Source organism: Crinia signifera, chromosome 11 (genome assembly GCF_055691185.1).
Source record: "Crinia signifera chromosome 11, ASM5569118v1, whole genome shotgun sequence".
Classification (NCBI taxonomy): Eukaryota; Metazoa; Chordata; class Amphibia; order Anura; family Myobatrachidae; genus Crinia; species Crinia signifera.
The window spans coordinates 89,102,978-89,119,699 of record NC_139227.1 but is presented as its reverse complement, the minus strand read 5'-3'; the positions used below and the strand labels follow the sequence as shown (position 1 = coordinate 89,119,699).

Sequence of the window (16,722 nt, the reverse complement as noted above, 5' to 3'; positions counted from 1 at the left end):
TGCCCCCTATACGATGAAAGATTGTATAAGCACCCTAAAGGGTGCTTTTAAGCACCGTAATGGGTGCTTACAATGTTAAATGCACCCCCACGCCACCCCCCACTATAAACGTGAACCCGAAGCGTGGCGAACGTAGCGAGCCCGCGAGGGGCGGCGGTACGCGTCCTCCGACCTTTTCATACCCCCACTATCCACGTTGGCGTGGAGTTGAGAATAGAAAGTGTGGTGAGCGCAGCGAGCCACCGAGCCCGAAGCGCGGCGAGCGCAGCGAGCCCCGCAAAGGAACGCGGATACCTTTACAGGTATCGGAGTCCCCTCGCGGCCTTCACAGGTATCGCTGCGCTCGCCACGCTTTCTATTCTCAACTCCACGCCGACGTGGATAGTGGGGGTATGAAAAGGTCGGAGGACGCGTACAGCCGCCCCTTGCGGGCTCGCTGCGCTCGCCACGCTTCGGGTTCACATTTATAGTGGGGGGGTGGCGGGGGGGTGCATTTAACATTGTAAGCACCCATTAGGGTGCTTATACAATGTTTAATCGCATCGCATTGTATGCCATATACAATGTCATACAATTTTAAAATTGTATGGCATTGTACAATATCGCGCGATATCGCTTTGCATCTCATACCATCGTATGCCTTATGGTATGCGATGCGATGGGCGCCCCCAAAATACACAAGTACCCATCCAGCTTCATACGCTGAGGTTCTATGGGTTCCGGGAGATTCCACGAGAGTCGGGAATCCGACAGTCGTTTCTCTGAAATCGGGATCCTGACTGTCAGGAGCCAGACCATCGGGATCCCGACTTACACAGGCTATTTTACAGCTCACCACCAAATGCGCTCGTTCCCTGTCGGGCTTCTGACCGTCGGGATTCCAATGGTGGTAATACCGACATCGGTAAGTTATACCATACCCGCTCTGTAAGTTATACCATACCCGGTTCTACATGTCTGCTAAATTGCCAATTAGGCCTTTTTCTATTAAATGGGATAGACAGCATTTTCTGTACAATCATATACTGAGACAATGGTCAGATTGTTGTGGAAAAAAAAACATTATGAAGTAATAGAGTAAAATAGAATGCAGTAATAGAAGTTATGTTTTTATATTTAGTTAGAGGGGTTATGAGAAGATTTTGTGTACATGTAATTAGATCATTCCTCCATTACTAATTTGGGTGACAGACTATAAAAGCAGACGGCAGGGTGTGAAGGTGCATACACAGTGCGCAATTTTGGCTTACAGTTTTGACTATAATTGTCAAAAGCGTACCAAAAGTTAGCCAGAATCGCACAATGTTTTAAGTAGGCTGTGCAGGTAAGGCAATTTTGACTATGTTGCACACAATATATAGGGCCATAGCCAAAATCACACATAGTCAAAATCAGTTCCATGCACTTCAAGGGAAAATCATAGTAAAAATGGTCCATAGCCAATATCTCACTGTGTGTATGCACCTTGAATCGGTGCTAAATACAAAAGGGGGTGTTTGGTTCCTCAAGGGATTGGATAAGTAAGAGCAGCTCCGATAGCTAATGATACTTAGATATATGTAATAGGACTGAAATGTAAGCCTTGAAATTCAACATTTTGGGAAAAAATAAATGAATGTATAATTAAAACGTGGTTATTCAGTTTACCTTTATGAGCCTCAAATAATATAGTTGTGTTTCTGATATTGGTGAATGTTTAGTTATCCTACAGCAGGGGTGGGGAACCTCCGACCCACGGGCCGTAAATAGCCCCTGTAGCCAGTTTGATTGGCCCGTCCACCCTCCCGATGGCTTGCCCAGGAGTCAAGGAACGGGGAGTTCTCGCGAGAGGTCGGGAGTTTTCTAGAGAGCCCTCTTATTTAGCGGCGGCAGCGCTTGCAGCTGGAGACTGGGAGTCTTATTCAGCGGTAGCCACTGGAGCAGCATTGGACGCGTGAAGCAGGGGAATTTGTAAGTGGTATGTGGCCCCCAAATTTTAACATTACAAATGGCCCTTGCCAGAAAAAAGGTTCTCCACCACTGTCCTACAGCAACCAATCGGGTGCCAGATGACCTGAAGACAGTCTGGTCTCCAACAGTTAGTATACCGACATTGGAATCCCAACTGTTAAATGCCAACAGTCAGGATCCTGACTGGCTATTCCCCCTCGTGGGGGCCCAACCCCCATAGAGTGAGAATATAAACTGTGGCAACCAGGCCTGCAGTCTGGATTTTGATGTCAGTATACTGACCATCGGATCCCGACTGTTGGGCCGCTATACCAATCCCCAATTAATCAGCTACTTAATATGAACTGTGGCAGTATTACTCTTCTCCAGTGGTGGTGCTATTTCAGCCTTGACTCCAGGACTATCACTTCTGCTGGTGCTTCTAGCACTCAATGGTTTGTCTCCCCGCAGCTGGAGGCAAATTGCCAATGAGCTGAACCTGTGACTCTGCAGCTGGAGGCAAACCATAGAGTGCCAAGAGCACCAGCAGAGGTTCTACTGCAGTAGTCAAGAATGGGATAGCACCACCACTGGAGGAAAAGTGGTACTGCCTCAGATCAAAATACTTCTATTATTTTATCACCTGTTAGATAAATGAGAGAAACTGATTGTTTGCTACAAGCAACTTTTCCACTTTGCTGCTCTCTACAGGTTGATACATCTCCCACTGATTTTCTATATCAAGTTGATGTAATGGATTTGACATAAAGATATATCCAGTGGTCAATGTAAGCTGATACAAGCACTACTCTTGGTTAACTGACCAGTTGGTGATGAATTGTCACAACCAAATGTGCCTTTAATGCTGATGCCTAGTGGCTGAGTTATTTACATAGGTTTAAGTGCATTTTAGTCTCCAGAAAAATGGTTGCCACTTATAATTATTAGTAATCGGGCAGTTACATTTATCATAATGCCACTTCTAAATTCCCACTTCAACCATTGGATATATCCATATGATACTCTGCACAATAAATGATAATACAAGTATAATTTTCTGTAAATAATATCACTCTAAACAGTAGCCTCTGATTTCATTGATTATAATTGTGTGTTCTGTTGTCCTCACTTCAGTACTCATTTGGAAAATTACAGATGTGTCCTCACACAGGCCAACCATAGCGGATATGGCCTTCGACAGCTGGTACTATTGAGATTCCCGTAAATGAGTGGCCTACCATGTTTTTCTTTAAGTTTTTAATCTTATTCATATTCCAGCATCAGCAAAAAGTCGCTGACAGGTGCTGGCTGGCACAAGAGTTGTTTTTACACATGTACAAAGTTGCAGATAAAGCACAACAGAACTCGGTGTGAGGAAAAGCTGCTGCTTCTTGCATCTGAGCCCTTTTTACACAGATATAGGGGGTATTCAATTATACCCCCTTTACACTGAGGCAAAAACCTGGGTTTTTACCTCGTTGGCCCAGGTCAGTGTCGGTGTAAAAGGGGTACTGAAAAAAAACACCTGGGAGGTGGAGGAGTGTAAATGGGTAATCCGGATCATCCGACCCGGGACCCGTTTCCACCAATAAGGGAGCCTATTCCTCCTGACGCAGCATCCTGCAATCAGTGTGGAGGTTGGACAGGGGGCGTGCACAGCCTCCGCTGCTGTCTGCTGTACTATGCAGACAGCAGGGGAGGAGGAGAATGGATGCCTGTGTATGGCATAAATTCACCTCATGGATGGAGGCTAGCTTACCTTGGGGATGCTGGTGTAAATGGTAACAAACCCCTGGTCCAAAAACCCGAGTGACACCTGGCGTTTTGGTGTAAAAGTGGTATTAGTCACGGTTTGTCGGCTAGGTGGAAAAAAAAAGGTACTTGTTTCCTAGCACGGCGCCCATCGCATCGCATACCATAAGGCATACGATGGTATGCGATGTGATGTTAGCGGATGTTATACAATTTTAAATTGTATACCATCGAATTGTATGCCATTACAATATATTCCATTACATTACATATACATTACAATGGTATACAATTTTAAATTGTATAAGCACCCTAATGGGTGTTTTCAATGTTAAATGTGCCCCCTATAAGATGAATAATTGTATAAGCACCGTAATAGGTGCTTACAATGTTAAAAGCACCCCCACGCCACCCGTACTATCAACGTACGCGTCCTCCGACCTTTTCATACCCCCACTATCCACGTTGGCGTGGAGTTGATTCTATATAGTGTTGCGAGCGCAGCGAGCTACCGAGCCCGAAGCGTGGCGAGCGCAGCCTGCATCCCTGCAGTAAACCCTTAAGAGAGAGAGGTCCCAGTGGTACCTGTGTAAATTACCACTACTTGCCATCACAAAAGCCACAAACCAGAGCACAATGTTGTATTGTTCAGGGCTAAAGATGAAACTGGAAAATCAGCACGGTGCAGGGTGTTTTATGATGACTTCAGTGATCTCAGCTTGCTGCTACAGCAGTTCTTGTTCTTGCTCAGCTCCAGGGAGATTACCAGACTGCCTTGGGAGTCCGAGAGATCACACAATAGTATAGGAGTCACCTGTACATTCTGGTACAATCTGGAAGTTTGATATATAGCAGTGGTTCTCAAACTCGGTCCTCGGGACTCCACACAGTTTGCGTTTTCCAGGTCACCCAACAGGTGCACTCATTACTGACTGACACATTTCAAAAGATCCACAGGTGGGGCTAATTATTTCACTTGATTCTGTGAGGAGATCGGTAAAACAGGCACCACCTGTGGTCCATACACACTAGACGATGTAGCGAACGATATTGCTGAACAATTTCCCTTGAACTTTCCAGTGCATCGGGGCGGAGGCGGACAGGGGGCATGCCCACAAAAACTGTGGGTGCTCCAAGGAAAACCCTGGGCATCCCCATGCAAATGCAGGTGGGCCGATGCCTGCCAGGGGCACAGGACATCAGCCGCCTGCTCTGTCTTTATCTGGGCGCACACACTGACTTCTATTTGTGAAGGAAGGAGAAATCATTTCATGGTCGGCAACCATCGAATGACATTTCCTGCAGCAGAGGCATGCAAGGGGGATATGTTCTCCTTACACCTCCCCTCGTATGTTACCGAGGAGTAGCTGTGATGCTTACTGAGCCAACCTGAATCGGGCCCTCAAACTCACCCTTTTCTTTCCTGAGTAATTGCCGACTTCTCCACAGGCCTCCTCCTCTTGCTGTCTGCAGCCTTGTGCACAGCATCATAAGGGCCATCGGTGGCTTATCCATTGATGGTACTATTGATGGTATGAAACCATCTGGTTGGTCAGTCGTCAAAGGCCATCCCTAGTACAGCAACTGCTCCATTCCGGGTGAGCCACACAGACCCTTAAAACAGAACATCAATTGGTTGAAATAGTGGAGAGGTATGTGGTGGCTTGGGAACTATTAAGTGTACCCCGAACTATGTTTCTGGTCTGGGGGGTGGGGGGGGTGGAGCTATTAAAAAAAAAATAAACATATATGGATACAGTATATAGATAGAAAAATTGACCCACCCCCACAGCGAGACACTGTCGACCCCTGGCGGAAAGTGGGACAGTTCCAAAAAAAGGGACTGTTCCGTGAAATACAGAACTGTCCCTCGAAAAGCAGGACAGTTGGGGGATATGACATTCTGCCACCCTATGCATACCTCCCAACTGTCCCAATTAAATGAGACAGTCCAGCTATTTTGAGACTGTCCCTTCCGTGGATGGCAATGTCCTGCATGTGGGAGAGCAGTTGGGGGGAGCCGGAGATCACCGCTGCAGCTGGTGATCGCTGTGGAGATGCCATTCACAAGTGCACTGCATCTCTTCAAAGCAAGGAAGGAGGGAGCTGTGGGCTGCCCAGTCGCTAGGCACGCCCCCGGCAATTATAAAAATGGGTGTCGCACTGCCAGAACACACCCCTTTACCTGATGCCATGCCCAGCCACCAATTTGCACTGCTCCCTAGTCAAAGAAAAGTGATAGCCATCGATAGGTAAACTATCGATGGTCATACATCACATAGTATGCTCCCATAGATGTCCGCTTGCACTATCACCATCAATGGCGATAGCACCAATGGCCATCCCTTAAATGGGGGCATGGCTCGCAGGATCCCCATGAGGCCCCACCCCTTCCTCAGGGCCACACCCCTTTTTGGAAGTTTCGATTCCCCCAACTAAAAGGTTTGAAAGTATGGGAACCCGTTGTATCAGCAAATGCAATGCAGTACCTTCTATCTTTGAGAAAGGTCTATTAATGGATTGAGACATCAGAATTATCTATTGGACTTGAGTTGGTTTTCTGAGAGTCCCTGAAGTGCTATCTACTATTGCTGTATATAGTAAAAGGCACAAATGTATGTGTGTATGTGGATAGATAGATCGATAGATAGATAGATACGTGTCTGGATAACTGTTTTTGGATAAAACATGCCAGTATATGGTGTAAATTACGTTTTATGATGCAACTACCACTAGATGGCACTGTGCTGCAGAGCACAACGATGATTCCTAATCAATGATTATTGTTGAGGCAGCAGTATGTCACATAGCTGCTATCTTTTCTATATGCATACATTACATACTGATCCTATGTACTAGTAAAGCGGGGTAAACACTGGGCGATATATAGTTAACAATATGCATGATACGATATTGTTAATTATACATTGCAAACATTGGTCAGTGTGTATGCGAGGGACGATGTCGCACGGCAAAAGCGTGATCCAAAAATATTTGGGCGTGGCCTGTACTCGTGAGGATGCGCACCCATTTTTGCAGCTGTGAGGCATCAATCGTCTATTCACGTCTATTCACAGGTGACAGGGAGGGACTCCAACTGCCCCTCACCCGGGACACTGCCGGCCCCGGGAAGGACACGGGAATGTCCCCCAAAAATCTGGACAGTTGGGAGGTATGCCCCCCTGTCTTCTGTACATGCAGCTCAAATGAAGCTAAAATGATGCAGTCACCCACCCGAGGTTCTACTCCAACAGCTAGCCCGAGGTTCTACTCAAACCTTTTCATTTGGATTGGCTCTTATGTATTGCTGAACTTGGTGTCTGCCATGTGTAAAGGAACCTTGATGTGAAAGATCCTACCTATTTCAATGTGAGTAAGATGCGCTCATATCTGCTCCCGCCACCCCTATCCCATGTGAAATATCCACTTCTCACCACTTGCATATGGTGTCAATGGGTTACTTCAGGGCATACTTGCCGGCTTTTGAAAACTAATTTCAGGGAGATTATAGTTGGTAGCAGAATTTTGCACAGCTCTCCATTGAGGGGGCATGTCATGCTCCACCCAAAGGGCGTGTCTAGTGCCATATATGGAGATATTGTGATCTGAGAGTAATCTTTTAAAATGACTTATATCCAAATGTAGATGAGCCCCAAAGCGGTTAGTAAGGGATACTGTACTATACTTGCTAAAGAAAAGTCACTGCTACGTGTCAGGGATTGTTCATCTATTGTGTTTTACACATGGTTCCATATAGATGGCCACAAGACATGCATGTAGCCATAGGGTTCATTGCATTTTATTACCAATGCTGTGAAGGGTTTGGATCATATGGTCGACCTAAAGATGGTTGACAGTCATTAGGTCAACACCACTAGGTCGACATATGGCAAGGCCGACATGTGGGCTGGACAAGGTCGACAGGTCATTAGGTTGACACAAGCATTAGGTTGGCAGTCAGTCGACATGGGGTTTTTCACTGTGTTTTGACCCGAATGTCGACACAGTCGACATGGACACAGGATTGAGTGCACCGCGTCCCCACGCATGGCTCACCATGCTTGGGGCACGGTGCTCAGGGAGGTGATAATAATGGGGGTTGTGATGTGAGGCCCCGACCCCTCCAGCCGAGGCACCAACCGCAGTGCAGCACACAGGTCCTGAATCTTAGTAGGGTGGTATGTGCATGCACTGCAAGATGTGTTCCTTCTTTTGGTGAAATCCCTACATTCATCATTAATGACATTTCCTCTGCCATTCACATCTCCACAAGCTGATGTTGTATCTGTCATTGAGCAACATTTATGTGATATAGAGCGGCGGTGCTTACACTTACTTCTTTCTACTTAAAGTAAACTTAGTTTCCACGAGTAGTAGATGCTGAGTTACTAGTAGAAATACTAGTGCCAGTTCTGCTTGTACAAGGACTATCATCCTGACCCATACACTGGTTTTACAATTAAAGTGCAACTATGTTATTATTAGTATATTACACACTATGAGATCATGGGAGGCATGACTGCTTCCATCTAAAAAAATAATAGGAAAATGTGTTATCAACTGTGCAAAGCGGCGCTGCACGCTGAATAGGTATGTGCCATGATTACCCAAAATCCATTGTACAAAAGCTGAAGAAGATCCTCTCCAGAGATGAATCAGTTTGCTATTGACCATTGGAGGTTACCTAGAACGTCCTCCAGAACTCTGCTGCAAAGACCAGTAAATCTACGTCAGAAGACACAGACACTGGCCTCAGAACACTGGCAAAGCAGGGTTGACACTCACCCATTTTTGTGACCTGTTAATCAGACAGCGACATCCAGGAGAGTCGCAGCACCATCTCAGGACATGCACACTGTGGCTATAGTGCATGGGCAGTAAATAAAATCTCCAAACGTCTGTGACAGAAGACAGGTGCTGCAGAAAATGTAGTGATCTTCCAACGATGATTCCTAATCAATGATGATTGTTGGCCGATGTAGAATGCTTTTGCAATCGATGGGGGAGTACCAAATGTTTTCCTAGAATTAGTGGCGCAGCATAACCAAATATTGTGTATTTTTTTTCCCAAGGTGCCAGAGCCCTGGGCATAGCTCCGCCTCAACAACCGTGAATCCCCACCCCCAGGTTCTGGTTGGCCCACTGACCATTCAGGAAAAGAAAAGGGATGACCATCAGTTGGCAAAACCATTGATGGTAATCCATTGCATTGTTGGCTACCATTGATGGCCACTTGCAATATTACCATCGGTGGCAACCACACTAATGATGATCCCTAGGATACCGCAACACTGAAGCACCCGCCTCCTGCCACTGTGGAGCCAGCATTTTTGTGCTACCCCCTCTGAGGGTACAAGGTAGCCAGTGAATGGACACCTATAATTACTGAATGTGATCATTTCCCTACATGTGCAAGTGTTATATGGCAGATGTGCATCCTCACAGTTCCCGTAATACAAATGAATAATAACTATCACAGATATTATGGGAAAATTATGTTTATCTTGCTTCACCTCAGTACTAGACTGACTGAGATATGAGTTTTGCTGGGAGAAGACATTTTGCCTCAAGGAGCCCATTTATCAAACAATATTTTGATATCCCGCATTTCTGCCAGCAGTGGCATGCATCTACCCCCCTTTGGATTGTGGTAACCCATCGTGGCGTATGCCCAGAGTTCCCAAAGCCAGCCCCAGGCATAGGTAAACAGGGAAGCACTACTGTATGATGTAAGTTGGTTTGGTATTATTTTGTGGTCACACCCTTTTCCAGCAAGACCACACCCCTTTCTGTCCCTATTTAAAATATTGAGGTCTTGCTGGCACATAGCACCAAAATGTCTAGTTACGGCTCTTTGGATGAGTATTCCTATGGATGGGGGGCGATGGGTGCTGCTGTGATCTATGCTGCTGGGTATTGCGTGCTGTGCTGGGTCCGAGGCGGGACTTGCAGAGGTGCAGGAGGGCACCAGACAAAATCTTATGGTGGCCATACACAATTGTACGAAGTTGCATCAGTGTATGGCCATTCGATCTACCCTTGAGCACGGCGGCAGGATCCCATTCAGTACTTTTGCATATGATGTCTCATGATGCTGGGAAGGGTCCAAGTTGGAGATTGGATGTACAGGCAGGTCTGACCCCAGACTCCAATGTGCATGGGCCACACATCATATTGGATGGCATGTCAAATACATGCTAACTTGGTAAGTTTCACCCGGCTAGATCCATCGGAATCAGGTGAAATCATTCGAAATTGCATACGTATATGGGGACCTTTACATAGAGCATTACATTGGTTAGGACTGCGCAGAAGTATAGGGCCTTATTCTGGTTCACTCCTTCTGGCAAATTCCTTCTTAGATAGACAAAACCATGTGCACTGCAGGTGGGGCAGATGTTACTTGTGCAGAGAGTTAGATTTGGGTGGGGTTTTACTCCAAAGTGAGATCTATATTGCAGTGTAAAATTAAAGCAGTAAGTATTTTCCCTGCACAGAAACAAAATAACTTACCCAAATCTAACTCTCTAAGCCAGGCATTCCCAACCACGGTCCTCAAGGCACACCAACAGTGCACGTTTTGTAGATATCCAGGCTTGAGCACAGGTGACTTAATTAGTATCTGAGGGATTCTGATTAAACCATCTGTGCTGAAGCCTGGATATCACTAAAACCTGCACTGTTGGTGTGCCTTGAGGACCGTGGTTGGGAATGCCTGCTCTAAGCACGTTACATCTACCCCCCTGCAGTGCATATGGTTTTGTCCATCTAAAAAGGAATTTGCCAGAAGGAAGGAGTGAACCAAAACAAGAACCATAGCAAGGACGGGGTCCGCCAAGTGATTCATTCACCCGATATGATCACATTAGTAAATCCTGGGTGCTAATACAGTATATCGCTCCCAGATTGCAATGCAATTACAATGATTGGTGAATAAGCCATAAGGTCCGTATTTTTAGCCTAATCAATGATGTGGTGCCTCTCAGGTCACCTAAATGGCTCATCTGTAATCTAATATGTATATACAGTATATATACAGGTTTGATGGAGCTGAAGGTGTTTGATTTAAGCCTGTAGTCCTGCAAAGTCCCCATGTGCGGATCACTATCTCTGAGCCTGTCATGCATTAGCTACGCAGCAGCCGTGGGGGCACATAGTAACAAATCTCACCCATATAACATACTATTTACCACCCTATAGGTGTATACAGCCACTGCGTCACCGCGTCTGACAGCTGCTGCTGCATCAGCGCTACCGTGCTGTACCCAGTGTCAGAGGCTGACAGCGCCACGCCTCCTTTTCCGGTCACCCCGCCCCCTCTTCCCATGCTGCCGCGCTCCGGAGCGTCGGACCCGGAAGTGTGCGTGCTGCGGGCGGTGCTGTGTTTACTTCCGCCGGAGCCGGAGCCTAAGCCGGGGAGCGGGAGACACCGAGGATGAGCTGAGCCGGAGGGGGCAGTAGACATGGAGTGGCTTATGGGGTAAGCCTTGGCACGCTGGCTGCGGGGCAGTGTAAGACTGACAGTGGGGGAGGTGCAGGATCAGGGGTAACATGAAGGACGAGGGGTGATCCGGGTGCAGGCGACAGCTGGAAGAGCAGGGGAGGGGGGTGGTCCTCCTGTGAGTGCTGCAGGTGACACGAGGCTAGGTAGGCTGTTCGGTCATGTAAATAATATGAAGGTAAAAGGGTGAAAAGGATTGGGGTGGGGGCATTAGTCGATGCAAAATAAATAGGGGGGCAGTAGGTGATGCAAAGTCTTGGAGGGGGGGAAGGGGCAGTAGGTGATGCAAAGGATTGTGATAGGTGATGAGGAGGATCCAGGGGCAATAGGTAATAAGGAGCATTTAGGGGGCAATAGGTGAAGTAAAGGATGGGGGGTACAGAGATAAATCAGATCATTGTGGGGAAACAATAGATTCTGAGGTTTTGGTGGGGACAATATAGGAATTGAAGTATTAGGCAATATATGAAGTGGAGACTTGGGGGAGATTTGAGTGATGCAGCATTGGAGAGTGTGTACAGGAGTTGATGCAGAGGATCATAGCTTTGGATGGGTTAAGGTGTTTGCATGAAGGTCAGTCCAAGATATCCTTGGGTTGGAGGGGTAACATAAAAGAATATATATAAATAAAATTATACTATAATACAGTTGGAAGTTCTGGTTAGTATCTGTTGTGATCTAAGACCGTGGTTCTCAACCTCAGTCCTCAAGGACCCCCAACAGTGCACATTTACCAGGTCACCTGGCACAGGTGCACTTATTAGTCACTGACACATCTTAAAAGATCACAGGTGGAGCTAATTATTTCACCTGTGATTCAGTGTGGAGACCTGGAAAACGTGCACTGTTGGGGGTCCTTGAAGACTGAGTTTGAGAACCACTGATCTTGATACAGGGTTAAAATGAGGAACAAGGAGCGTTCGGGGAAGCAAATTTGTGTGCAGAGGATACCACGAAGAAGAAGCGCAGACTGGGGCTAGTGTTGACTCTAAATGCATGGTGCTAAGGGTCCCATTTACTAAGGATCTCATATACAGTGCGATCTGTGCTGGATTTTACTGGCCAGGATTGCATTACAATATGTTTTCTTATTGGTGGTATGCAGTTAGAAGCAGGGATAGGGAGTGATCTGTTGTGGCAAGGGGCGCTGACCGCACTGCCCATCCGGCGATGCACCAAGTAGCCCAGCGGCTGCCATTCTCTCAGAATGTGATGCTGCCTGATATTGGGCAGCATCGCATTACCCATAGAAACCTATGGGGAATGCCTCTGCAAGCAGGGTAGAAGGAATAGCAGCAGATTTCAGAGATTCATGCTGCGGTCCCTCCGTTCCGTCATACATTTTGGATGTACTTAATATATGCGGCTAACCCCGAACACTGAAAAGTTAAATTATATGATCATTAATTGTTACAATCCTACTGATTTGCAACCATTTAGGGGTATGTTCAATTCTGATCAGTCGAGCAGTGCCTATTGCTCGCCGTCATAGCCAGCCCTCAGTATTCAACCGACCCCCTGCCCTCGCTGTTTCCAACTCGCTATTTCTAAAAAGCAAGTTGTAAATGGTGAGTGCGGTCGTCAAAACAGTGAGGCTTGTGGCTATATGCAGTGGGCTCCCAGCATTAGCCACGAACCTCGCCATTCTGGGGAATCCTCACCCTCCTCTGACGGAACATAGAATAGGGCGAGCGGCCGGTGCGGGGGCTAAGCTGCGAGGATGGCTTGTTTTCAGTGACATTCACCTAAAACAAGCCATCCCCGCCATAAAAACCCCCTCGCCAGCCGCACTGAATATACCCATTGGAGTTTGTGTACATGACTGACAATTGTCCTGCACTGGAAAACATAATCGTTGGTTTCAATCTTCTAAGATGTTCAGACTGTCATTATGCTGATTTCATTCAGTTCCATATTGTATCATTCGATGTAGTGGCTGGCAGTGTGTGGGACTACACATGCCAGCCTGGCCTGCCACAGTTTTGCTGCTAGGGCATGCTAAAATGGTGGTAAGGCATGCTGGGATGTGTAGTTCATCAACGGTAGGAGTGGCACATGCAGCCTTCCCCTGGTTCAGTATTAGAGGGCTGCAAAATCCCCAAAATGCAGCCCCTTGTACCCATTGTTCAGATTGTTCCTCTGAACGCAGTGTATGGCCAGCTTTAGAGACTCAGTTGTTTGTATGTTCTAGCTATGACTTGTTCAGCCAGGCTATCCTCTCATGTGTCATCACTTCATCTCTGCTGCGCTACAGCTGAGTCAGCACAGATTTAACCCTTTCACTAACAGGCTGTTTTGGTATAATCTTAAACGGCGTAATTGGCTATATGAAATCTTTCTTTGGTTTGCCCATTCTATGCTAACAAACTGGCACGGTTAAGCTTCTAGCCTTGTTGGCATTATTTATTAAAAATGTAGTAAGCTGCAATTGCTGATGTCTGAGTGTTCAAGTGCCATCACTCAGGAAACACTTCCCGTACAAAGCTCGTCTGAGGATATAAGCAGTGCTTGCGGTTTTCAGTTCACTTGAAGCGGGTTATAAATGTGGCTGTCTCATTGGACAGTGTGACTTTTACTTAAATCCTTTAAATTGCTGCATTTATGGACTTCAAATGATTGCCAAGGACAATAAAATCTAATCAAGCTTGTTTCTTTGTACGGAATTCACAATCGGTTGAATGCAGTGATCTGGATTTGCAGACTGTCAGCTGGCTGCTATAGCCGTTCCGTATTAGTTTGGTTCTTGTTGCCAATCACTGTGCAACAATATCTGCCCAAGTTTCATGTAAGGGGTCAAACTGGACTCGGATCACGTTGTATGGCTGTTATGTCAGACAATGGAGGTAAATGCGGCTTGCAAGTAGAACAAGCCTGACTTCGGTGTATTACTGGACTACTTTGTTCCCAATTTATTTCTGCTTTATAGTAACTTCATGAGGATTATTACACAGATCTGCTAGAGTACACTGTTACATTTTCTCATAGATCACAGATGTGCTTTTGCATTGATCTTTATGAAGCAGTACCCTTTTATTTGGAAATGTCCTGACTGAATAACAATAGAATTGGCGACGTTGATCAAATCCTTTGTGACTTTGTAGATGTCATTGTGCCTCCCTTCCACAAAATGACATTGCAAGCTTAATTTGTCAGGGCTAATTTGTACAGCGCTCTGTAAAATTGAATATACTTTTTTAAAACAGTCTGAAGCCGTGTACACACGGGGCGAGTGTCCTAAGCGATTATGACTACATCGCCAAAATTGCTTAGAAGGTTTCCCTGAATTGCCCCGTGTGTAGAGAGCAGGTGATAGCGATGCGCGGCCCCGCAGCGTCGTTATCGCCTGTCTGAATAGACATTGCAGGTAAGAATATTTTGAGTAGACACTGCAGTGTCTATTCGGCTATACACACGGGCTGCTGCTGGGGATGTCCGCCGGCTTATCTCCGGCAGCGGCTGGGTGATTGTTGTATAAGCAAAATCGCTTAGTCAAAATCGCCCAGCATCCAGCCCAGGTGTACACCCCTTAACTTTCATCTCCTGGAGTTCCCAAGCCAATCCAACACTTCCCAGCTCCTGGCATGCCTGTGTACAAACTTGCATTGTTTGCTCGGCCCATCTCACTGAGGTCAGATGTATTAAGCCAGGTGAAGTGATAAAGTGGAAGGTGATAATGCGCCAGCCAATTCCTAACTGTCATTTTTCAAATACAGCTGATTGTCTTATGCGTTATCACCTTCCACCTTATCTCAACTTTATCTCCACTTTACAAGGCTTAATACATCTGCTTGTCCCAATATAATTATACTATGGGGGGCATTCAGTGTTTGATTCAGACTTTTAGAACATTTCTGACACTCAGAATCACGGTCAATTAGACCTACCTTATTCTGTGTTCTGGCTGTCGGAAGCAAATGATTTCTTTCCATTCCTATCTTTATTTCTTCTAATTTATGTGTATCATACAGAATTTCAGACATGGGATGTATAGCCGTTTGGCGGAATCTCTGGTACAGGGGATAGCCCCTATATCGCAGATCACCACAACTTCTCAAACAAGGAACCCGGAGGGACTACAGATAGGAACGCCATCTTGTTGGGTTAATAGTGCAGTCAAATCCAGTGTACAGGATAACCTTTAAGGTCAGCTGGTCACAACCTGGGGTACTCTGCAGACCGGTTAGGGGTACATGAAAATAATATTGGTAATGGTGGAAGCAAAAGTCTCCCGATGTCAGAAGTAGTCTCCCATTGCTATGGAAACGCACCATGTTGCGTCACTTCTGGGTTCCGTTTGCACCATCTTCAGCATTTCCTCGAGCTTTTGCCTGACCAGCAATCCACTGGGAGCTACCCACGCTGCCCTCAGACATAAGCAGTCATCTGCCCTGCGCTGACACAGATGGAGGTAACAGCGGCATTAATCCTTCAGGCGTTAGAGGAACCCAGAGGGATCAGCTTCCTGACCGCACGCTACTCCTTCATATAAGGTCACGTATAAGGATACATGTACCGCTCCCTTCCATTCGCAAGTACTGTGAATTGAGATGAGGGGGTACTCCCATATGGAAAGCCTCATCAATGGGTACAGAAGAGAAAAAAGCTTAGGAACCGCTGTTTTAGATTTTTGCGTGATTTTTTTTTTATTTTTATATACTATTTTATGTGGTATAACATTAGGAGTTATTTGTGAAGTTGTGTAGTCTTAAAACTCTAGTACTGGTGAGCTTTGGCCTGTAAGACTCTGGGAAATCGTGCTCATTTGTGGTCATGACTCCAGAAGTGTGGCTCATATTCTCATATACAGAACATCTGACAAGCATATGCGACTATGGGATATACTCGGTTACGCATTGGCTTCCAGTAGCGGTGTTCGATTTCTAGTGCATACGGTAACATCGGATACAGTTGATTCTAGTGTCATATCTATTTATATTCTTTTTTAAATATATTTATAAAATCCCAGTTTGTAACGTGATGCTTCTAATTAGGCCTCGCACACAGTGATGATCTGTGCACGGAACCAGAGACCATAAAGGTACAATGTATTTACAGAAGCATTAAGCTGGGTGGCTGATTATTTGCACCAAACTTTCTTTTCCTGTAACATCTGGTGACGGCTTAATGCTTCCATCAGATGGGCTGCGCTATGTTTAGTTAGTGAGGTCACAGAACGCCTGAGGAGTGCTCGCTTCAGGTTATATTTAGAGTACAAGCTATAGTGGCACTAGGCTGTGCTCTGTTTTCTGTATGAAGGCTACACTTATGGGGTGTACGGATCGTTAGTCCAACCCAAGAATGGTCGACAGTGTCCTTGGGTCGACAGTGCAGAAGGTCCACGTATATTTTTGTATATTTTTAGGCATCTACATCTAGGCATCTCGTTCTGGAGCCCTCCCTGTGCTCGTGATGCTTCGGGCACACTATTTTATTCTCCCTCCACACCCTAGTGGATGGTAGGGCATGAAATACTGCCTGTTCTGGAACCACAGTGGTTAAAAAAACCCCAAAAAACCTGCATCGACCTTACACCGGTCGAC

General features: G+C 46.1%; 1 protein-coding gene across 1 annotated transcript in view; it reads left to right on the top strand.

Annotated features, from left to right (window-relative positions):
- Window positions 1-10,999: 10,999 nt before the first annotated feature.
- The window catches only part of MOB2 (MOB kinase activator 2), a 38,106-nt gene continuing 32,383 nt past the window's right edge, over window positions 11,000-16,722 (top strand). Inside the window, exon 1 of the mRNA XM_083165627.1 lies at window positions 11,000-11,161. Coding sequence (XP_083021753.1) covers window positions 11,145-11,161 — 17 coding nt within the window. The 5' untranslated portion in view covers window positions 11,000-11,144. The remainder of the gene's footprint in view (window positions 11,162-16,722) is intronic.